This window comes from Anser brachyrhynchus (assembly GCF_964034855.1).
Source record: "Anser brachyrhynchus genome assembly, chromosome: 2".
In the NCBI taxonomy this organism is placed as follows: domain Eukaryota; kingdom Metazoa; phylum Chordata; class Aves; order Anseriformes; family Anatidae; genus Anser; species Anser brachyrhynchus.
In genome coordinates this window covers 107,389,265-107,413,408 of record NC_137695.1, presented here as the reverse complement: position 1 = coordinate 107,413,408, position 24,144 = coordinate 107,389,265, and the positions used below count along the sequence as shown (strand labels likewise).

The 24,144-nt window shown below is 41.4% G+C and overlaps 1 protein-coding gene across 17 annotated transcripts in view; it reads right to left on the bottom strand.

Moving 5' to 3' along the window:
• Window positions 1-455: 455 nt before the first annotated feature.
• PPP4R1 (protein phosphatase 4 regulatory subunit 1) overlaps window positions 456-24,144 on the bottom strand; it is a 64,505-nt gene continuing 40,816 nt past the window's right edge. For all 17 annotated transcript variants that reach the window (XM_080579887.1, XM_080579886.1, XM_080579885.1 and 14 more), the window contains 11 exons: window positions 23,386-23,516; window positions 21,355-21,872; window positions 13,609-13,784; window positions 9,679-9,774; window positions 8,180-8,365; window positions 6,703-6,864; window positions 6,028-6,128; window positions 4,557-4,677; window positions 4,333-4,467; window positions 3,195-3,336; window positions 456-1,540 (listed from right to left, as the gene is read on the bottom strand). In XM_080579887.1, coding sequence (XP_080436013.1) covers window positions 1,377-1,540; window positions 3,195-3,336; window positions 4,333-4,467; window positions 4,557-4,677; window positions 6,028-6,128; window positions 6,703-6,864; window positions 8,180-8,365; window positions 9,679-9,774; window positions 13,609-13,784; window positions 21,355-21,872; window positions 23,386-23,516 — 1,932 coding nt within the window. In that variant the 3' untranslated portion in view covers window positions 456-1,376. The remainder of the gene's footprint in view (window positions 1,541-3,194; window positions 3,337-4,332; window positions 4,468-4,556; window positions 4,678-6,027; window positions 6,129-6,702; window positions 6,865-8,179; window positions 8,366-9,678; window positions 9,775-13,608; window positions 13,785-21,354; window positions 21,873-23,385; window positions 23,517-24,144) is intronic.

Here is a 24,144-nt window from a genome sequence, read left to right as displayed (position 1 = left end):
ACAGATAAGCTGCCACAGCCGTTTCTACCTCCTCAGGAAAATAAGCCTCTCGCACTTCAGGTTCCACAGGCTGGAGGGAAGGTGATGTAAGCACGTTGCCCCTGGAAGACACAGAAGTAGGTACTGCATCAGTCATTTTAAATGAGAGGAAAGAAAAGCAGCCAAAGGACTGAACACAGATTAAGGGCAGCTGGGACTTCTACCTCAATCCAGACTTACAGGAAACTGTATGTTTGGATTCGCTCCAGCAATCCAGAGGTGCCATTTCACACTGGAGCGGCAGGTTCCCAAGAGAAATGGGGACTCTTGAAAGAGAATCTAGCAAAACCTCAATTACACACCAAAGTGCATCCATGCCATCTCAAACTACAGATCCCTTCACAAGCGTCATGCAATCCCTTTTCCCCACCACAGTCATCAAAGTGTAGAGTACCAGAAGAAAAAAAGGACACAAATTTCAAATTTATTCTTTTAATGTCTTAAAAAGGTCACAAGATTGCTTTCAATCTTATTAATAAATTTTATTTGGACAAGTAGAGAACAACTTGTATCACAACAGCTTTAAACAACATGATTAAAGACTGCAGCACTCCAAGGAGGCCCACAGATATGTACAGTAAATGAAGAAAAACGTTGCACCTCAGAGCTGATCATGATCAAGTTAAAAATACCTGACTTAAAGTATATGTGCTAATAAATTTCCTTTAGGTCATGACCAGCATGAAAATAATTAGGACACAGGTACTCAGCAAAGTTTTCTGCTAATGGGTACAGCAATATGCTGCATTTAAGGATTAAAATCAAATTCTAGTTTAGTGTTAGCACTGAGCCCTTAAGAGAAATCCAAATTTCTACTTTCCCCATTTACACACATCAAAGCTATTCCCACTTAAGGGTGTGCCCAGCTGCACACAGATCAAGTCCTTGAACGATAAAAACTTTTAGCGCTAATACTGGAGGTCTTACATCCTGGTATAAATTTGCCTTTCCAGCCATTTCAGCTATCAGTTGCTATAGAAAATACTTGCTAAGTTAACTCCTCAGGAGAAACAATGCAGGTGTCTGGAAATCACATCCTTTCTACAATGAAAATGATCTGCCAATTCAAGTTTCATTTTTTCAGGAAGACAGAAGATTTAAGGCTTCGGTGGCAAAAATAATCCTCTGAGCAGTGTTTTTCTAAAGTCAAGCTGACATAATTATGTTTACTTTTTCTTGACTTAAAATCCCTGGTATCAGGTTTAGATAACATCCACCTGTTAAGTCTGGCAAGAAAACTCTCCTTCCAAAGAGGTTGTCCTATATCAACCATTTTAGAAGCACGAGGATAGTTTGTTTCAAATTTTTTTTTAATTATAGCAACATTCAGGAACTTTTTAATAAGTTGATGAAGCAGTGCTCATAGCATCATCTGCAATTTTGGTACTGGCAGGGTGTATGCTTGCAAAATACTTGACATCACTGTCGTCATCCATTTGAAGCGCCATAATTGTTTGCTCCACGGCCTCTTGATGAGAGTTGGCAGAATTTAGAAAATATTCTGTAAGAGAAAATGCACAAGACTTATAGGAGGAAGAGACAGCAGATACTTCAGTGCAAACCTCAGCTTGTTATCATGAAGGTTCAAGATCTCATGAGACTATCAGTGCACACGTATAGTCAGATCAGAACATCACGCTTCTGAATATACCTATGAATTCACTTAAAAAGAACAACATAATCATTCCAAATTTCAAAGCATAATTGCTCTTGAAGCACCAGTAGAAGCACAAGATTTCTACAGTCTACCAATAAAAGAGTGACAGATTCCATGACCAAAGGGAAAAAAAAACACAAGAAAACAGAAAGCAAAAGGGACTTGGGAAGAGTGTGCTTGTATTTGTGATGGAGGGAAGGTATCACAAACCCATGGCCATGCCATTCCATCTCACTGGTGGGCTTGCCAAATAATTATCAAACGATACAATAAAGATAATATAAAATAAAATATATACATATAGTATAAAATAAAAGCAGAGGAAGTCCCAATATCTGACGGTTTTCATGAACTGCACAAGTTGCATAAAAGCCACACAATTACAAGCAGTTCATAGGAAGGGCAATTCAGACCTGAGGTCCCCAAACTTCTGAATTTATTTTTACATCATCTATCCACCACCCCTCGTCACGCGCACATCTTTGAGGCAGGGACTACCTGCACTATAAGCTTGCACAGTGGCAAAACAGAATGGAGTTGTATGAGCCAGGAGGGGAACACAAAAATAATGAGGACAACAACCAAAACACCAGTACTACACGATAACGGCAGGAACGGTGACAGCCTTGGCACAGTTAACAGAGGATAACAAATCACTGCACATCAGCTGATCCACGGTAACTGTCTGCATACGCTTACTCAGAGCCTCCAGCCCACACATGACAGCTAGCGATAGCCCAGTTCTCACTGGGTAGGCATCCTTTGCATTGTGCAGTATTTTAAACATTTTGCATTTTAGTTCATACCATTGCCGTATTTCCAAAAGTTTTCTGTGCTAGCAATGGCAGTCCTCAAGACAGTGTATGTTTTTGAGGAAGAAAGTGACCAGAAATAAAGTATTTCAAGTGTAAACATGGCTGGTTTACAAAATGGCACAATATTTCTAATGCTATTTTCCATTGCAGTGCTTTGGAATCTGAGCACTGCTGACTCTTCTGGCATCTGCTATGCATTGAGGATCCTCTCCTAAGCACAGTCTGCAACTGAAGGCACTCCAGAGAAACTTTCTTCTCACTGCTACCATAAAATTTAAAACAAACAGCAGCCATCTCTTCTACCCCAGTGAAAGAACAGATGCTAGATTTGTATAGAAGGATTTTTCTTCTTTATCCTTATTAGACGCTTCATAGTTCACACATACTTTCTGTACCCTGATCGCCCCTACGACCTAGCTCATTCAGGAAAAACAGTGCAAGAAAAAAAAAGGCTGGCATATGAGCATGAACTCTCACTTTCCAGCGTTACAGAACAGTGGCTCTGATAACACAACAAGGTTTATGGTTTTATCTCAGCCAAGGCAGCACCCCACACCAAACAGGCTGTAAAAGCTAGTGTGACCCACATCTCACGCTGCTTCTTCTTTCCCAGCTGAGCATAGGGAAGTGAAGCAACTAAAAGATAAGCAGTCAGCCCACTGCAACTATTTCTGACCACTAACCTTTCTCTAAAAGCGTTTGCTTTAATGTTTTTGCAAGCAGGACTCGAACATTTGGAACCCTGTCAGATGCCAAGTGTAGCAAGTGTGGCAACAGATGCACAGCAAACTGGTCCATGGGCAGGCAGTCATCTTCACTGATAGTCTGGCAAGAAGACAGATGCAATTTCATTAGATTTCAGCACAGTGAAGATAAAATCCCAACACATAATCAGAGCTGACAGATCTTATTACTTTCCTAGCATGAATACAGTATGTAGTACTCACTAAGTTTTAAAATGTGGTACAAAACTTAATAGCACAAACGATGAAGCATATTAGGGCTGAGGAAATTCAGGCTTAGTTAGAGGCTCATTTTATTTTGAAAGAAGTCTAGCAACTTATTTATTTTAAATTACTAACATTTGAAAGCAGGAGAAAAAAAAGTCAAAGACTTCCTGCCTTATCTTTTAACACGAATTTTGTCTTCGTTGTAACGAGGTATCATATTAAGGCAAGAACAGTTTGTCTCAATAAACATCCACTGTATCCAAACACGCTTCTCCAAATAAGCTCACCGCTCACATTTCTCCAAACGCTTCAAAGAACTGCCCTATTTAAGCAACAGTCATGCTGGCTCACAGACAGCACCTCTGCTACAGCCTCTAAATTTCACCATTTCCTTCTGCTTATTTTGCAGAGAATACTTCGGTTTTGACCAGCCTGCACTAGCTGGCTACAGAGGTGCAAGCAACTCTGAGCACTTGATTTCTGAATTATAATGCAAAAGGGTGTCCAGCTGCTGAAGCAGATTATAAAATCTCACTTCACGCCAAGTAACAAAGCAGCTTCCCAACTAAGGGATTATTTTAATGACTTTGTTTTACATTCAGTATCGGATCTGACAACCTGATGCCGATAGGCTAAGCTAAAGATGCATGCATGCTCATCTATGGGGCAGTACTTAAGGATGCAGCCATCAAATCCATTTCCTTGGCAACAAGTTCACAAACATTCATGAAAAAAATGTCAATAGACAGCTTAAAGAGTTCCAGGTGCTTATCCCCCCATAATTCCCATTAAAATAATAATCATATTATTATTATTATTAATGTATTAAAAATAATCCCTCCTCCAATAAAAAAAATCAAAGGCATTTCACCTGGCAGATGAAGACAAAAGTTTGCCGACCAGACCATTTGCGGCATCTACAGAACTTTTCAACAAGTTCATTCATGAGGTCTACCACAAAGGTTGATGTTGAAGCCATATACAACTTCTTTACCATTTCACTAACCTAGAAGAAATGGGAACAAAAAAACATATTTATTTCTGACCACCAACTCTCAGAAGTCTGAAATCCTGAATTTCCTTAGGTTACTTTACCAGCTTGTAAGAAATCCAACGGACAGAAGACACTTTATCTGCACAGAGGCTGAAAGCGATAGGTCGCAAGTAGTCATAGATGTCTCTGGCACTGTACAGATCTAGAAGCAAGATCAGCTGCCTGCAAGATGGAAGAACCACCAGACAGGGAATATTAGAATAATGAAAACAGCATCTTTAACTGCAAAAATGGTCGTTTATATGTTCAAGATTGAATTCAAAAGATACCCTGTAATTAGTCATTACAATGTGCTCATTTCATCATTCCTACTCGAGAACACTACTGTAATAAACACTGTAAACACATTCATGTTCCATAAAGCAAACTGTGGGATCCTAAGAAACTTCAGGCTGGACAGAACCTCAAGAAGTTCCTGGTGACCTGCCACAAACTCCAGAATGTTTCCAAGATGATGGCAAACAGCCCTGCTATGACATGGGCCAGCTCCTTCAGCACCCTCAGTTGCAGCCCCTCTAGACATGGATGGATGTGGGCTGAGTTCTTTCAAGCAACCCCTCAGCTGACCACTAAAAAACACTCAATCTTTCTCTAAGCAGAGGCCTGGGAAACCTTTTGAGTGAAGACTGAGGTACAGAACACAGTATCTCAGCCTTCTCTGCGTCTCCCATCACTAAACCACCCACCTTCTTCAGCCACAGCTCTGTTTTCCTTCCCTTTATTCTTTCATTGCTCACATAGCAGTAGAAACTCTCGTTGCCCGACAGCCCTTGCAAGCCTCAGCTCTAGCTGAGCTTTGGCTTTCCTAATATAATGCCACATGCCTGGGCAACGTTTCTAAATGCCTTCTTTGCACCCTGTTGCTGCCTTCACCTCCTGGATAATCTCTTTTTGCTTTCAAGCTGAGTTATGAGTTCCCTTCTTGGCCAAGCTGGGCTCTTGATAAATCGCTTTGTTTCTGTGCACCAAGATGGACCATTCTTTCATTTGAAGGATGCTCTTAAAAATCTGCCAGTTTTCCTGAGCAACTTTACCCTTCAGAGTGATGCCTCCCATAGGATCCCACCTACCAGTTCCATGAAAAAGCCAAAGTCAGCTTACACGAAGTCCAAGGACAGTACTCTGCTACTTGCTTGCTCTACTCCCCTCAAGATCTTGGTCTCCTCTGCATCCTGGTCATGAACTCAGCATACTCAGACTCAGCAACTTGAAGTCAAAATGCTAGAACACTTCTATTGACTTCAACAGGAATCTAACGTGACCTTTTTTTGGCAGCTTTTTTTAAACAGAATGCTAATGTTTTCAACAGATGGTGATAGGAAAGAAATTCAAGTTCCCACTTTAAGTGATATACAACTACTAGGAATTTTTAAGCAAAGGGAACAAGTGGAGCAGGATAGAGACAACCCATTAAAATTAATGGAAGAATGTCACTTTAAGACATTTGTTTTATGGCTGTAAAATTTGTAAATACCCACAACAATAAAAACAAGCACCCAGAAAACCACATACTCAGCCAGCTCTGCACGGAAACGCCAGTTCCTGCTGTTATCAGTCACTAGGAATTCCTGGAGCTGATAAAGATATTCTCGTCTTTTGTCGAGATGAAGAAGCTGTAACAGTAAACGTAAGTTTATATAGAGAAACGCAGCTTATGAACAACTAGGAGCAAGAGCTTTAAAATACAAGTAATGAAACACTTGTTATGATTCAAAATAATTAATCTTTAGCAACAGTGTTGCTTTTCTGGGCTAAGCTCTATCATGCTTAAGTCAATAAAACTGCATGGGACATTATGAAAGCAAAATCTGATCTTGTCTCTACTTGTACTCTAGGAAGCAAAAAGGGTAAGCGGTGAAGTAGCGATTTTTAAAGGTTTTACGATTCATCTATGTCAGTTCCAAAAATGAGGCAGTTACAGAAAAGTTCGAGAGTTAAGTTGCTGCAAAGAGATTACAGTTACCAAAAAGAAATTTAAGAGTCCACTGGCACCTGTACATTGAATAAACAGAGAAAAGAATGCAGACGATTTGTGATGCGGATGCTAAATACACCCTAGCATTCAACAGATACCTGACTGGATTCCCATCAAGAGTTACACTGGTGTTATGTTAAACAGCAAGCACACAAAAGGAAATGAAGCAAAAATACATTTTTTCATTGGACCAAAGATGAACACAGATGTACCTTCAGAAAGTCATGCAAGTGTTTAAGCACACCTATCCTGACTTCATCTAGGTCTTTTAAAAAGCCATTGAATACAGGAACTAAATCTCCAGCTGTAAGTTGGTCTCCAAGAATGACGGCAAGTTCATGGATAGAAAATGCTAGCGTCCGCCGAACTTTCCACTGAAATAAATAAATGAATAAATTGATGAATAAACAAAATTTTCATCAATGGATCATCTGAGATGTTCTGTTTTAACCTGAGCGTGAGCATCTCTGCTGGACTTCAAGAGAGGTAGAGTACTTACAAATCCAAGACAAATGATAGTCTCATTTCTTGCACCTGAGTATCTAGAAATTCTTTGTCTCAAATCTTTTTGCTTAAATCAGTCCTGTACTACTATTCTTTCACTCACATAACTTACAAAACAGAACAAAAAATATATCCCACAATACTTCAGCTGGCATCTTTTAGCTTCCCTAATAGGTAAAGATTCACCCACAGAGAGCACCCAGAAGTCCAAGGACCAGTAAGTAGAGCTTTCACTCAACTTCAATTGAGTAGGCACTGTTTTAATTTTTAAAAGCATCTAGTTATGCCACTAAGTAACATCTCTTCTTTAGCACCTTCCAATTATTATGGTACTATTCTTTTACCTGGATTTGGTGATTCAGTCTTAACTCAGATTAGAGTGCCGATGAAACTGAACAGTTTTGAAAACAGTAGAATTTATTTTTATGTATGTTTTAAATTTATTAGCTGGTTGTTTTTAAAGGCTGCAGAACAGTTTGGAAAATATGAGCAATAGCCACGTATAAAATTACTCACTACGTATCACCGAGAATTGCTGCTCTAACATAGCAAGCAGCGAGTTCAAGAGAGGTGAAGTAGTCTGAGAATGCCTCAAAGAAAGAGAGCATCTCCAAAAAAGGAAGGAATGGAAGACTGGAAACCAACTGCAAAAGAACAGTAAAATGCACAAAGCCACCTCCTCACCACCTGACAACAAGGAAAATGCTGCTATTTCCAGCGTTTGTTTTTAAACCAGCAATGCTGCATTGTGATAGTGATGTTATCCCCTTATGACTAACTGGATGCAGCATCAAAAGGCCACCAGATCCTGGTGTGAGGCTGACTCACTGAGCTCCAGACATGCCTGCATGGGCACATGTCTGCTCACACACAGCAGCACAGCCCAGATTCTCAGACCTATGAGAATCACAAGCACTGCCGTGAGATCTCTAGCAAGCAGAAGAGATCAGAAACCTTTCCTCGCATTTCCGACAGAGATCCATCTCCACAAATGCGCTCAAACTGCCCCATTTCCTTATTGCCCGAGCACCACACACTCCCAGTTAAACTTCAGTTCATTATATGAATACCTAACATTAGCAATGGGCAGCTCCACATAAAAAGCAAAGCAATCGACACACAGTAAACAAGAGAAATGATCCTAAAAGTTCACATTATGCTTTTTTCAGAGCTTCTTGAGCTTACCTGCATGTCAGAAGCCAGAGTCTCATAGGTATCTTTCAAGCAGTGCCAATTCTGTCTGCCTAATGTAAGTGCCACGCCTGGCAGGCTGTAGGCACAGTGTTTGGCGATCTCAGTATCAACTGTTTGTGCGCGAGACGGATCGGTCATTGATAAATACTGATCCAGCAAGGCCTGAGGTACAACATCCTGCCGCAAGAAAAGGGTAGAGAGTTAGTATCATTTTCAATACAACCTCAAATGTTGATTAAAATTCCAGGGAACACCATCAGAAGAACAATTTTCCACAACTGTAGAGAATTATTTAACTAAAGTCTCTTAATAAGAATGCAGAAGTTTTATGTTTCGTACAGAGTTCCACCAAAAAAGTTCCAAAGAAATGATGACATGTCTGGGGGCTATCAGAAAATATACAGACCGACATAACAGATGTGTGGTGGGTGGATCACTGTCTACTTAGGCAAAGCAGGAGATTGAAGAGACTACATTTTACCTTTCCACAAACATTCGGTCTCTCAGGCTGTGCAAATTGCCTATTTTAACTCATCCATAAAATGAGCAGAAGAGCAAATGACAAGATGTGTTTCAAAAACTGTTTTGCTATTCCTCTCAAAAGCTTGTCTTTTGGGGGAGAGGAGAGAAGAAACCCAAATTAAAGCACTACGGTTGGGAGGAAGTAGGGGACAGAGTTTATATCGGGTGTTTAGTATTGCCCCCCTAAATAGTCACCACAAAGGAAAGGGCTTCTCCAGAGGCAGAGAACTCTGGTGAAGACCCATCTCTCTCTCCACTGAGAAATTAAAGCATCTGAAACAAACTTTTGTGAAAGCCTCTTTGTGTTGACTTCACCACCATCTTTGCTTCAGCTGTTGTCACTTCATCTCAGGCACTGACTCTGCCCAAGAGCATTCCCCTGACACGCAGCTGCTGAATGCCTCAGCTCACAGAAGCAGCCAGAGCAACTGAGGCTCCCACTCAAAGAGTCACGGCGTGCAGGGTGGCATACATTATGCCGAACTACAGAACAGCAAAAATTCCTTCAGAAAAAATGACAGAGACAGCTTGAGTTTAATGAAACGCTTTCACACCTTTTCTTCAAAAAGCTGTCATGGGGTGAGGGTGGTTCCACTCAAAACATTTAACAAAAAAAAACCTGTTTCCTCAATAACCTGATTTCCATTACAGAATAGCTTCCATAGAAAATTAAACCCAACGAAACCAGAACCTGGAAGTCTATGATAGTTGTTCTTGCATCAAAAAATACCGTCATCTCTTATACATAATTAAAACAGAAGCAACTGCCAAATTAAGCCATTATCTCTGGAAACACTGAGTATTTTAAAATTACTTAAGAGGTTTGCCATATTTTATAGAAATTACATACAAAATGACTTAATGAGACTGACTGCATGAGACTGACAGCATAAAAGAAATCTCCGTATTTATTTAAAAATCCCACTTCTCTGATATATGTAGGAAAAACTGAAATCACTGTCACTTACCTGGACTTTGGATTTTCTTTCTTCTTCAGGGCTGAAACTACTGTTGGTGCTCAAATCCGAATCATTATGGATATAGTGAAGTGTGGAATCCATATTCTATTAAAAATAGACAAAAACACAAAATACATTCAAGTATTAAAACAAAACCGTCAACATCAGGCATTGCTACCCTCACCTCAGGGTCTTTTTCTTAGATTAAAGAAATATATGTTTTAATATCAAATACAATTTTGATGCAGCCTGAAATCAAAAGGCTTATTAGATAAATCTTTCTGCTTTACATTTCAAACAAAGGCTCCTCTTAATCTGCTCCATTTGGGTTCTTAAGGAACGAAAATCACAGGAGAGGAGTACCTTTGAAAGTGCATTAAGGAAAACGTAAATAACATGTGGGTCACATCGCTTCTTCCCCGAAGGGAAAACGAGAAAACATCTGTAGTGGATTTTGCTGGATTTGGTGCTTTGCATTTGTGCTAGGAAAAGGTCAAAATAAAGCCACTCTTACACATAAGAGTGAAAACTGATGAGGCTAATGCTGTTGCTCCTTTCCGAGAGGTGATTACTCTATAATCATCTCTACAGATGAGCTTCACCTTATAATGCAGTGCCCTAGTGGACAATGGCTGTTGGCACCAGTCTTCGAACCCCTCAGCAGTTTTTTTTTTAAGCAAATTGGTTTTTTTTTTTTTGGCAATCATTCAAGCATCCTGGGTACATATCTGGACCTTGAAGATAAGGACAAAGACTCCGAGTCTGTTTCAGAACTCGAGCAAGAAGCAAAGGTTTGCTGTGCTACGATCAGCTGTGTTGCTGAGGGGATGCGATGTCACTGTCTGTATCAGGGGAGCCCTCCAAGTGCAATGAACTTTGCATCATCAGCTTGTGAATTTCAAGAAGTACGCGATGAATATTTGAAAAGCAGATCAGGCTGCCGTCTGGTAGAACAGGACAAAGACCTTTTTGCCAGGTACGATCCAAAGTATCTACAAACACTGCAGGGTGAGCTCTCAGGGGTCAATATAAGCTCCAAAGGCATGCCCACTCCGCGAGCTGTTCAGATCAGTTTGACAACGAGAATTTTCAAGCCAAGTACTATAAGCATCTTCAAAAAAGCATCCAGGATACCACCTGCCTTCCTGGGTTTGACTTCAGACACTTGCTTTTTCCTCATCCCTGACCTGCTTTCATCCAAGCACTGGGTTGCAGTTTTAGTCACCGAGGTACAGCTACAGGTGAGAAAGGGCAGGCAGGACCGCGGGGCAATTGCACATTGGTGGCACTGCAGTCCCAGGCTCCCTCCTGGCTTATCAAGCAGCATGAAGGTGTCAAAGAGCCACGGGAAGAAGAGATCTGCAAGTGACTCGGTAACTAAATGTGTCCATCAGCACACAACTCACACTGCAGAATCTCCAGAGGCTCTGAAAAGCAACTCTACAGGATTCTAGTTTGCCAATCAACTCTTCACTCCTTTGTCTATTTGGCTTCTTTTTCAGAAATCTACAAGAGATCATTTTCAGCATTACCTCTATTCCCGCAAGTGCAATTTAGCCTGTATTTCTTCCATGTTATGTGCACACACTGAATTGAGCAGCGCAGAGAGCCAGGACGTGAGAATTTAGCAGGGTTTAGTCTTAAACTTACTGCATACCAAACTGGTGAGCGACCACCTCCGAGATGCAGAGTATGCATAGTGGCCTTACAAGCCCCTTACCCGAGATTTCCTTTACCTGCAGCAGAACCAGAGCTCTGTGGCTGTCCCAGGACCCCCGCTCTGTGCCACGGGTTGCACACCAAGCCCACAGCACCACGACAAGCACTGCTGGTGCCTCCTGACAGTCAGGGCAGGTGGCCGACACACAGAGAGAAGGGGCCAGTCTCAGGGGTCCAGACTGCAGCCCCCAGTCTCCTCCTGGCACCCACCCTCTTCTTAGAGGGAGGTACTTGAGCCTGACAGAGATGGGCTGATTTTACTCGAGTTTCCTATCTCTTTATTCTACTCCTCTTGCTCCCTCTCCCTTCAACCAAAAAGAGGGGACTCCCACACTCATCTGCTTTGAAACCTTATAGAGAGCAGACAACCTAAAGAAAACCAAAATGGCTGTCCTCAAGAAAAAAAAAAAAAATCAAACAAGGAACCTCACGCCCAACAAACAAGCTACATCTATGTTCCAAAGCCTCATCTGTTCTCTTCATTATACCTTTTTTTTTTTCCTATTTAAAAAGAGAATCTCTAACATCTAGCTTTAGCTCACTCAGGAGCCTATACAGCTGTAGGAGGACAAGCAGTTTGATTTTGCTTTGTGTGCAGAACTGTGAAGGCTGCTTTCAAATATAGAATACTGTAGCCTGATTTTTCTAAAGCTTCCAGTTCAGTTCCCCTACCGATTCTTCGCTACACTGAGACCTAAAACAAAATAAAAATCAAAACAAAACAACAACAAAAAGACCTCAACCACCTGCGAAAATCAGAGCTCTCTTCACTGCCAGAGGCAACAGGCCACTCGCCCAACAGATCACAGCTTGATGCCCAAATTCTAGGTCACCTCTATGACATCCTTTCACTTGTAAAATGAGCATTTGGTTCAGTGCCAGAAACAAACAAGGAACTGGCAGATTAAGAGCATCCTTTTAAAGAGCAAAATTGAAGCATGTGAAAACAATGTGCACCAAAAATGTGACACGTTCTTATGCTTTCTGTCAGCATCCTATTCTGTAAAGAAATAAAACATAAGAACAGGTCCCTCTGAACAAAGACTACCCTCATTATTCCCCAAAATCAGGACAGAGGATTCATTCACGCTATCCTTTTACAGGTTAACATTTTAAAAATGACTACAAAGGATGCTATGATAAAGAAACATATCGAGCAGGACATCAGGATTTGGGGTGCGTGCGCTTTTTGTTTAAAAAAAGAACACATTTGTAGTGTTACATTATGACTGTGTCTACAGAGCAGTATGCAAACACACACAACATTCCTCCACTCACCAAATGTTTTTGGGCTCTATGGTCCAACAGCTTAGATGAATCGTTAATTGTCATCTAGAAACACTGCTCTAATTAAAGAGGGCTGAAAGCCTGCACTGGACTGACGTCAGCTCCTGGACTTCTCACGGACACTTATCAAAAATGTCATCTGAAAATGCCATTTACGCAACACGGTTCAACAAATCACTTGTAGATAATGGAAATTATATTTGGGAACCATTGCTTTCTACGTAATTATAATTTGCAGTGACCAGTTGTTTTTGACGTAGTGTTTTTGACACTGTAGGTAACAGAAAATTAGGAGTACTAGTATCAAATACCACAGACTTCAGTAGGGCAGGGGACAGTGGCAGAACGGTGAAGAAAGAGGTGCAAAAGCAACCCAAAAAACCTTCAAAACATTACTAGTTGCTAGAATACAGTTTCTCTTTCCACCATCCACACATCATCTTAGATTTCAGGTCCTGAACTTCTCTCATGCAAACCAGTAAACTACCATAAAACGCTTCTCCAAGGATCATGGAAGCAACCTACCTCTTCCTGCACACCATAAAAAAAGAGGGAGCGAGGGAGGGTACTGCAGTAGGTAGATTCACTTACTGTCAAGCAGGACTCTGTTTTAAGCAAGACAGTTGCACAGTAATAAACTGCAGTAGCATTAAAACGTTTTAAAATATGATAGTCACAACAAAGATTTTAATGGAAACAATTTCAAGAATTTATCTGGATAAACACAAACCCAGCAAAAATAAGAATACCCCAAACAACTCATTTTATTTTAGTAGCTAGTGTTTCGATACCAGCCAACAAAACCAAACATCATGCTAGCCAAAGTAGGAAGCATTTGACTGCAATTACTGCACAAATACAGAATACAGCTCTATTACTGGAGCCCTGGAAATCTGAATGGAAAAAAAAAAGAGCACAAAGCACGCATCTTACCTCAACAGTGTCACCGATTAAAGGCACAATATCACCCAGTATAGGTTTAAAGTTTTGTTGGTCATTGATGGTTAGCTCAGTCTGTGAGTCTGTTCCCTTGCCGGTGCTGGCCATCGTCTCTTCCTGAGGATCCAAACTGGATGCTCTGAGTGCAGCAGACAACACCTCCACTTGTGCTGCAGCATAGGAAAGAGGAAAACATGAGGGACTGAGCTGCAATCAACTTTTAGCAAGGCCACAAACCAACTTTTAGACATTGACTAATAAATTGAAGAAAGGCTGAAGAGCTACGTAGACAACAAATTCAAGATCCTTGACCAACAGTAAGCCCTGCACGGCGGACACATAACATAAAAGACGAAGTAGATAAATGCTCCACTCTTTCCCTAGGGACAACAATACAGTTCTGTAAAATTTTGTCTCTAGCGCAAAAAAATAAAATAAAAATGAAAACAAAACCCAACCAACCAAACAAAAACCACAGGAGTAAAAAACTGCTGTTGTGGCAGGACCAGTAAGAACCTCAGTCCGTATTAAAGGTGCAGTCTCTGGGACAGAACAGCACGCAAATACCAACATACGTGTAGGGTCTTTTGTGGGAACTGGGGATAAGAGAGGGAAAGGAAAAGTAATTAAAATAAAGGTTGAGAACAGGTTATTCATACTGAAAGGGGCTGCAGATTTCAGTTCTAAGAGACCGTCTCTTTCTCTGTCTCTGACCATTAAATTCTCGAGTTCTGATAGCAACACCAGCAGGATCTATGTAGGAAGGCCCTAGACCCCAGAAACTGCACAGGACACTTTATACTCCTTGCACCCTCCACACAAGTAAGGAAGGCCGCACTGTTTGATGTCCTCTCATCAAAAGGATGCGTTAGCACTTCATGCTCTGCCATCCACTCTTTTGAAAGAGATCCAGCAGTTCTGGGACTCTTCTGCTTTCCAACCCTCTGCTTCCTGCTAATTAAAAAATAAAAAAAAACCACGACTTCGGTTGAGCAATGTTCCTTGGGTATAGCCTGACTGAAGCAGATCGGTATCACGAGCAACCTTCCCTGCAAGCAGCACAGAATTCAGTGCAGATTGATTTACCCTGCCTTCTTTCCTCCCCCTCCTGAGCCATTACATTTACCTAGCCGTCCAGAAGCTCTGCTCAGCAGACAAATGGCTTTTCTAAGGTTTCTTGAAGGCTATGCTCATTCCCAGATTAAATGACAAACCACACGCTTGTGTCCAATCTCACTTTGCCGTACCAAGTTACAAAATCTCTTCCTCTAGTTTTTTGATAGTTACCGACAAGCATTAGACAAAAAGTTGGACTCATTTGTAGATAGAAGGTATTTCTTCTATGCAATATAGCCATTACAAGAAGCAAAACTGGAACTCAACACAATCTCAGCTAGGAAAAATTGTAAAACACTCCGCTGGTTGACTGGTTTCTAGGTGAGGTCTGATAAGCAGAAGTGAAGATGATTCTTTTCAATATGCGATGCCAGCTCCAGAGCTGTGTCAAACCTCTAAAATAACTGAAACATTTTCCTGCTGTACAATTACTGTTATTCACCTCAACATGAAAAACCTACTGCAAATTAGACGCTTAGAAAACGAAGCCAACATCATAGTAATAATTCCACCAAAAAAATAAACTGCTTCCTAACATAATAATGCACCTTTTATGTATAATCACAGTATAGCATTAGGAATTTCACAGTAAAAGTCTTAAGATTAACAAAAGCTTGCTACAACTTCTCTATTCAAGTGTTACTTCACTGACAATAATCCTCAGAACCTCAGGGTCCATGAGAAAGTATGGTATCAAGGTTAGTAAATTTCTCCAAAACAAATCAAACAAGAAAAAAGCCCACCCCTCCCCCCCCAGAGAAAGCAAAACCCCCAAACCCACCAACCAAAACCCACGCAAAATAGGCGGACATTTCAGAGCCTCTGCTAAGACAAGATATGCCAGTCAGATTTCTGGTTTATTCTCATTTAGAGAAATCAAACAAGAAAATTAAATGGAATTTAACACATCAAGGAGACGTCTTTCATTAAAGAAGTCTTCATGACAAACAACTTCAAGAAAAATAGAAGTACCCTCCTCTCATTTTCAGTCAAAAGTCAAGAAAGCCTTACCTTAACTAGACACCACAAACTGCTTAAACCCTGAATATGTATTTACTAAAAAATTCACACAAAGCTTAATGGGACAAAGGCCATGCATACCCTGGTATCCTCTGCCTGCCGTAGGGAAGATAGGATTCAAACGTGTGTTGTCTCAGCTTCTTGTCAACTCTACAGTCCCAAGACACGGGGATGAAGCCCAGGAGAGGCCAAACTCCCAAGGATTTCATAATTACCAAGTGCCTTCCTATTTTTTTGAATGCTCCTCCATAGGTCCTGTCACCCAGGGCAACTCCAATGCTGTTAATTCACTAGAAGGTGAATTACCTAAAATCCATAAACACCTTAAGGTCCTAGCCAAAAAAAGCCAAATCCACGTAAGACTAGGAAATGGTGGAGTGCTTGGTAAAGCAGGAAGAGAAACGGAGAGTGCCTGTGTATGTGCGTATGTGTGTGTAGCTCTAGGTGGCTGCCTTGAAGATCCTGACACTCCAGAGTGTCCTGATGAGCTGTCTTCACTGCTGGGGCATGTCCCCTTGCCATGCCATCACATACCCTTCTAACTGTAGGGGCTGCTTCTCCTCCCCTTCTTTTACAAAGATCTTTCCTACAGCTATAAGACAGGCAACATTACCCAAGTCCATTAAAAGTACAAGCAAAAAGATAAGGCTCCCTTCTGATGCAGGATGCGCGTGCCTTGGAGCTCTTGGGAAGCAAGGTTTCGGGAGGGAGAGTGGACAGAGACCTGCTAGTTGTGAAAGATAAAATTAAAAAGTAAAAATTTAAGTTTAGAGGTCAGCTTTCTGCAAAACACAGGATGGATGTATTGGATGTATTGCACTGGTAAGACAGTCAGTGTTCACTGGAACTTAAACCATCCTCTAATTAATTCTTTCTTCCTCTGACTTCAGGTTCAGGTATTTTTTTTTTTTTTTAGCAAGAAATGATTTACTCTTGGTTACTGTAGCCACATCCTAAAATAACTGGCACAACCTTTAAATTCAAAAATACTTTTTACCTGGCCTTATTACACTCTCTGGTCCTCAGGAGGCCCTTTCAATATACCGTATTGCTGTTTTCCATTTCTCCTGATGTTTCACTAGAAGACACGAATATTTCTAAGTGGCACTCTCCCTTCTCTCTTCTGAAGGATCTTCCTTGCATTCACTTCTTACTCAGAGGCAAAAGCTACAGGCAACATTAGTGGGGACAGCAATGCAAGTCACTAAGGAAACACAGCCTATAGCATCCAAGCAACAGGGACTCTGAGTTGAAGAGGAGAATTATTAGAGAGAATTATTATTTTAACAAATATTAAAATAAGAGGAGCTGCTTCTCCCCTTCTCCCCACCTACCCTTCCATTAACAACCATTTTACACCGTCACTGTAGGCACAGCTAGTAGCCTACCCTATATACATAGTTTTTATACGGAGTGGGGTCGATAGACAACACATTTGAGCTGTTTTTTTTCCATCTTCAGTCTCCATTTGCCAAAGCAGCCTGGAGCTGGCATAAGCCACAGTTAGCCCCAGTAACCTGCAAGCCAAGCTCTCCAGCTTCCCCCAAATAATTAGAAAAGCTGACATTGCATCATTTAACACTTCCAGAACATGAAGAGATAAATAAAGCTCAAGATAGCGTCTCAGGAAAGAGAAATAAGGAGATAAAAGTACATAGGGGAAGAAAAGCAACTTCTGAAGTAAGTGAAGACAGCAGCAGCCTCAGAGAGCTGGAAAAATGTGACCTGAATAAAGCCCCTGTGATAATTTTAAAAGAGCTGACATACTCCAGAGGAACGTGCAGGTTTCCATCTCCCAGTTTCTAAGACCCTCCGGATGTGTGGCCAGTTGACTGGAAAGGCCGTATTAAGAGGAGTTTCTTATCACTGCTTAACTTTGCACAGCCTGGGTAGCTCTCAAATGTAGGGTAGCAGAGACAGGCTGCCTTTATCTTGGTTGCTGCCTGCCCAACAACCTATTGCAAAGATTTATCACTTTGTCAACAGGCTAGTTCTGGAAAGAAAGCCTCAGGGTAAGGATTTTGGGGAGGGAGATTCAGTTAAAGCAGCTCACCCCCTTCTGACACTGAGATTATGGAAAAATAATGTGTTCAATGGCAATTGCTGGCCTCTGTTAAAAATTATATTTGCTAGAGACCTCATCATTTCCCATGCCTTGGAGCAAGGGTTTGAAGTTTGAAATGGAGACTGCTCTGATGGCAGGGAGGTGCACTGCACAAAGACAGCAAACACAATCAAGTTACAAACAAAAACACCACCACCACCCACACAGAGAAAAGCACACGAGGACAAACAGTTTGTTCTGCCTACGTAAACAGAAACTCAGTGCTTGGCAGCCGGACACCTGGACTTTTGGGGTATGCACTGGACACACTGCCCTCTGGGCTGCACGAGCTGGCAGTGCCTTTCCATTCAACCGACCCTCCCCAGTGCCGTGGCACCCCCAGGTACCCCTAGGATAGGAACCAGGTTGTCCTGTTCTCAGTCCTTCGCCCATAAAGGTGCAAGCAGGTGAGAAAAGCAGCACCTCTACACAACGTACAGGGGTGAGGAGAGACGTGAAGTAGAGGGGAACGTGGAAACGGAAAGAAAAGGAAATGAGAACAAAAAAAAAAAAGGAAGCAGGAGGGGAAATGTGTATGGAGGGAGGGATCCAAGTACAAACGTACAGTGGCTGGGTATGCAGGGCAAAGCACAGAAAGAAAAAGAAATATACCTGTACTCCTCTGACTCAGGAAGAATCCCTACCCGTGGAACTCCAGACCAAATCTCCACACCTGCCTCAGCTGCCAGGGACTGGCTCTGACACCAACCAGCAAATGGAAATCACTGACCTCTGCTGACTGCTCCCGAATGGGCACCAGCTTATCATCATCACCAGTTACTGTACAGAGACAAGTAATACAAATTCCATGTGATCTGAACAACTTTCAAAAACCCTGCCAACGATGCAGACCGACGTTGTTCCACTCAACGGAAATTCTTTTTTTATTTAGAAAATGTTCTCTGAAACCGACCATATTAATAGAAAGATGCTGAAGTTTCAGTCAAAAGCACCGAGAAGCTAAGAACAGCCAGAATTAAGGTTGTCTGAATGGCTTAACCTTACCGACACACGCATAGCATCATACACCGCGGTCCCATTCCCAAACGCTTTTGCTACCTCCTCCTCACTTCATCCTGCGCTCTCTCTTAGTGTGTTTGCCCCATTTGCCACAGAAAGCAGATGTGTACCTACGAGAGCTCTCCAGTACTTATGGCGGGCCTCCGCTCAGCCACCACAGAGAGCACAGCACCTCCTGTCCCCATCCCTTGGCTGGGAACACAGCAAGAAAGGCAGGAGCACAGCACAGAAGCAGGAATCCAGGACTTGGGTGAAAACGAAGCAATGAAAACAAGCGCAAGAAAGAAGTCGTGAGGGAGGAAAGAGAAAATTCACTGCACGTTCAGTCTTTGCTGTCAAGAGCCAGCCCACTCACTCATAAAAAAGCAGTGGCTAGTCTCAGAGGAAAAACATACAAACCCTAAGCAACACCGGGACTGTTTGGCAAACACTTGCAGGATAAGTAATACCGAAGATGACAGTAACCTGAGAAATTAAGAAATTTTGTAATATTGCTATGAGAATAACAAATTAAGACATACTTTGGACTGAATATTTAAACCATCGGTTTGCAAAAACAGCCTTAGACAGTTAAGATAGAAGCATTCCTCCTTGTATTGCCAGAAGGAGGCAGGGGCAGAGCTCCAACCTCCTGGATCACCCCCAAAGGCAGTCCACCTCCCTCTTACCACAATATGTGGAGTGTAAGTCCCAAATCATCGGCACTAAGTCAGCTACTAACAGATGAAAGTCTGGACACCCACCACTTTATGTATGCTTTAGTGTTTCAGTGCTCATTCCATCAGTTTTGGTCTCAACTTTTTTATGCCTCAATGCACTTGTAAATTAAAATTGCAGTGTAAAATTAAAAGCAACACTACCAAGTCAAAGCAGGCATGTTGTAAAGTTCTGGCTTCTGAAGTATTTGGATGAAATTATGAGAGCACATGCAAGGGAAAGAAGTGAAACAAGCAGTTCTGCATTGAGTGCAAGGTTTTAAAGTTGTGTTTCATGGGGCTTCAGTACACAGCCCTGCCCAAGTCAGAGGTTCTGAAGGGTCACTGAGTAATTAAGACCAAGGCAAATAAACAAACCAGAATAAATGGCTCTGGTAACCCCAGTTCAAACCCTTCCTAAACTCGTGGGCACTTGGAACTCATGGTGTTGACAATCTAGTTTTCTTCCACTGAAATGCACAAGTACAGGTCAGCAGCTGTAGAGAAAGCCTCTTCACAGCCAGTCAGAAGAGCTACAAAACAAGGCTCTGAGACAAGACATGAAAACACTCGACAGAAACAACAACCCCATAACACAAAACAATTCTGGATATACAACACGTAGCCTACATAAATCTTAATAAAAACTGTTTAAGATATGTTTTGTAACTGGACAGAACTGTGTGAAAGTTTTAACAGTGGGCTTCACAGATGGGTTATTTAAAGACTGAGATCATCAGTAAGGCTGATTTTTTTCCTCCTTCCTTTGAAAGACCAACTGCCCAAAGCATTCTTAAAGTTTTAAAAATAAATTTAAAAAAAAATCTGCTGATTTTACAATAGATCAGCTAGAAGTAACCCAAAATGGATCTGAATAATATTCTTAGCATATCACCCAACTAACAGAATAGAAAGAAGTTCAAAGCAGTAACAGTTTGTTCTAAAACATCTGGTTTTCCCCACTCCAAACTTCCCCCTCTTTTTCCTTCCTACTTTTTCTTGTATAGATGCATGCTTTCCTCTAGGGATTCTTCAGCTTCAGAATAACTTGCTTTCTTCCTTAGTGGTAGCTCTGGATTTTCTAGCTGTAACCCTCAGACTTGATGTGCCTTAGGATTTATTCAGCATATGAGTTCCAAGGAAACATATCTCCAGTAGGTACGTGTGAAACAGCCACACCGTTTTAGCCCAGGAGGCATCTCTGAGGTGATGCTGTACCAGCCAGTTAAGTTTTTAAAATGGAAGATGTGTGTTCACTTCAAAAACTCGTCTTGGATCAATTTTCAACTTGGCACACTTAAGCAGACAACATGAGACTGCAATAATCAAGATCTTATAGAAAAATGGATAAGGCTAATTCATTAAAAACAAAATAGGTAACTCATAAAATGAAAGCCACATTTATCATATTTTGGTATTTCAAAAAATCTTCATCTGCTTTGTTTTGCATGTGTGCTAATTATAAAATCATATCGCAATCTACAGCTTATACCACTGAACCATCCATTTGATTATACTGTCAAAACAGGCAGTTAAAATTTTATACTGCTATGTGTATTCAGTTTATGGAAGGAATTATACTACCTTTAAACATTTTTACACAAATGCAAGTTCCCTTTTGGTACATCATCACTTCTCCCACTTAAATCAAAATAGAAATGATTTCTTCAAGGACAAGGAGAAAGCAGTTCTTCTGACTTTTAAAGACAAAGTTCAAGCCCAAACTCCTAAAACAACACTTGCACATCTCCGAACACTAAAAACGCTTTGGCCTCTTTACAATACCTTTTACATCTGGATCGTCTATGTGGGGTTCCAAATTTTCTATCATTTCTTCCAGCTCTTTCCTTGTTGCCATAGGAATGTTTGGAGACACTGGCATTGTGAGTTCCTGAATTTCTCTATCGAGTATTATCTCAGAAGTCTGCTGAAGCTCAAAGTCAATATCTATTTCAGGAAGTGGAGTCCTCCAGAAATGAAAGGAGTTGTACAATTCCTGCTCTGAAAGAGAGGTTTCCTGTGAACTTAGCCCAGCCTCCCGCAGTCCTGCTGTACAGCGATGAGAACTTCGCTCGTTCTCGTCAGCCATTTCCCCACAAGGTTCTGAAGATGAAGTGCAATGAAAGGGTGACTCAGTCTGGAAATCATTTTCCCTCTGGGAGTTATTTGACACTGCATTTTGATCTTCCATGGCATTTTCAAGTTTTCTTGCAAAACCATCATTATCAACACGTGAAGGCAGATCCTCTGTTCTGTTGTGCTCATCCTCTGCTGTGACATCTTCCGCGGTTCTGATTTGTTCACTGTTGAGTGACAATGTAAACAGACTATTTAAAAAAAACTTGTTGCAAACATGTTTTTTGAAAATTCATAAGAATACTATCAGCTTGTTATTTATCAAATTAGTTTTACTTACAGCATAGCAAAACAAGTCACACAATCAAAGAATGAGAATGGTTGAGATTAGAAGGGACTTCAGGAGGTCATTTGGTCCAAGAGCCTTGCTCAAGCAGGGACACCTACACCACATTCAGAAAGATTTCGAAGATATCCAAGGAGGAAGACTCCTCAGCCTCTCTCAACAACCTGTCCCAGTGCTCAGTCACGCTCACAGCACAGAAGTGCTTCCTGATGTTCAGAGGGAACCTGGGCTCCAGTCTGTGCCCGTTGCCTCTTGTCCTGGCACTGGGCACCACAGAAAAGAGTCTGGCTTCACCATCTTTAGACCCTCCCTTCAGGTATTATATACATTAATAACATCCCCTCCTGACCCTTCTCATCTCTAAGCTAAACAGTCCCAGCTCTGTTTATCCTGTCCTGATAGGACAGATGCTCCAGTCCACCATCATCTTGGCCCTTTGCTGAACTTTCTTCAGTTGCTCAATCTCTTTTAGGTTTGTGAGAACTAAGCACAGCACTTCAGATACATCCTTACCATTGATGAGTAGACGATCCTTCCTTAACCTGCCAGCAGTATTCCTAAATGCAGCCCAGGATACCGTTAGACTTCTTTACCATAAGGGCACACTGATTCATGTTCAATTTGGTGTTCGCCAGGACCCCCAGAACCTTTTCTGCTTTCCAGAGCTGCCTTCCAGCCAGGCAGCTACAGCACGTACTGGTGCCTGGGGTGGTTGTTCTCCATGTGCTAGACTTTGCACTTCCCCTTGCTGAACTTCACAAAGTTCCTGCCAGCCCGTTTCTCCAGCCTTTCAAGATCCCTCTGGATGGCAGCACAACCCTCTGGTGTCTCAGCTGCTCCTCCCAGTTTTATGTCACCTGCAAACTCACTGAGGATGCTCCTTGCCCAGTTATCCAGATCATTACTGAAGATGTTGAACAGAACTGGACCCAGTACACCCGAGGTACACTGCTTTTTACTCACCTCCAACTAAACCTCATGCTACTCATCACCAGTCCCTGGGCCTAGCCCTTCAGTTTTAAATCCACCTCACTCACTGCCCACCCATCCAGCTCCATAAGTCAACAACAGCTTCTCTGTGAGGATCTTATGGAAGACAACATCAAAAATCTTACTGAAGTCTACATAGACGATACCCGCTATTCCCCCCTCACCTAGCAGGTCAGTTACTTCATCATAGACAGTACACTGTAAGGTATTTGGAGGCGTCCTAAATTAATGAATAGCTCTGTATTTTTAGTAAAAAACTGAAAATTCTGGTATTCTGTTCAGTAAGATGAGAAGTTCCAGATTTTTCCAAGATTTATACAGGAAAATTAACTTTATGAAATTGCAAATCACATAGAAAAAAAATAAGGAGGAAGAATAATCTGTAGATTTAGGAAATTCTTTACCTGTTTTCCTGTGAAGTACCATGATCCTCTGGGTTTTTACCATCTTCTTCTTTAAAATACTGACCACTGCTGGATGGATTAGCAAAAGTTGATATGAAAGGCCCCAGAGAATGAAAAGCAGCTTGACGGACCTAGTGGAAATGGTCCAAGAAAAAAAAAAGTTATATAAATAGTGCTGTCCTACAAAACATAAAAGTCCACTGTTAGGAGTAGGAAGGGTCATAAGTCTATGCAGGAAAGCAACAGCAGAGGCTCTTTTCTGGAAAAGCAAGCCAGCTGTATATCTAGACTGATAGGTGAAAAATGTTAAGAAAAAACAGCGTAAAAACATTTAAATCACAGGTTAACTGTATGTTGACAGGCCCATTCCCCACAACCAAAGAAATCACAATTATTTAAATATCAGAAATGTAAATTTGAAAGCTCAGCCGACAATTTTAACGACCTGGAAGGAAAGAGTTGTGGTGTGGCAAACATACATTTCATTATCATGAATTTGACTGATGACAAGCTTAGTATTTTTTCCCTTTCTAGTTCATTATATCCTTCATTTGCTCCTCTCCTTTCTTCTACTATTTATTCTTCCCCTCTCACCAATGATCCTATCTATATCCATTTCTATTATTAGATTAATTCTGCTGGGCTACACCTTGCATGACTTTTTTTTTTATTTTTTACACAACTTGTAAAATATCACTTTTGGCTCTTTAGAAGTAGCCTGCTCAACAACTTTAACGTTTGAAGAGTAGACCTTGAGGA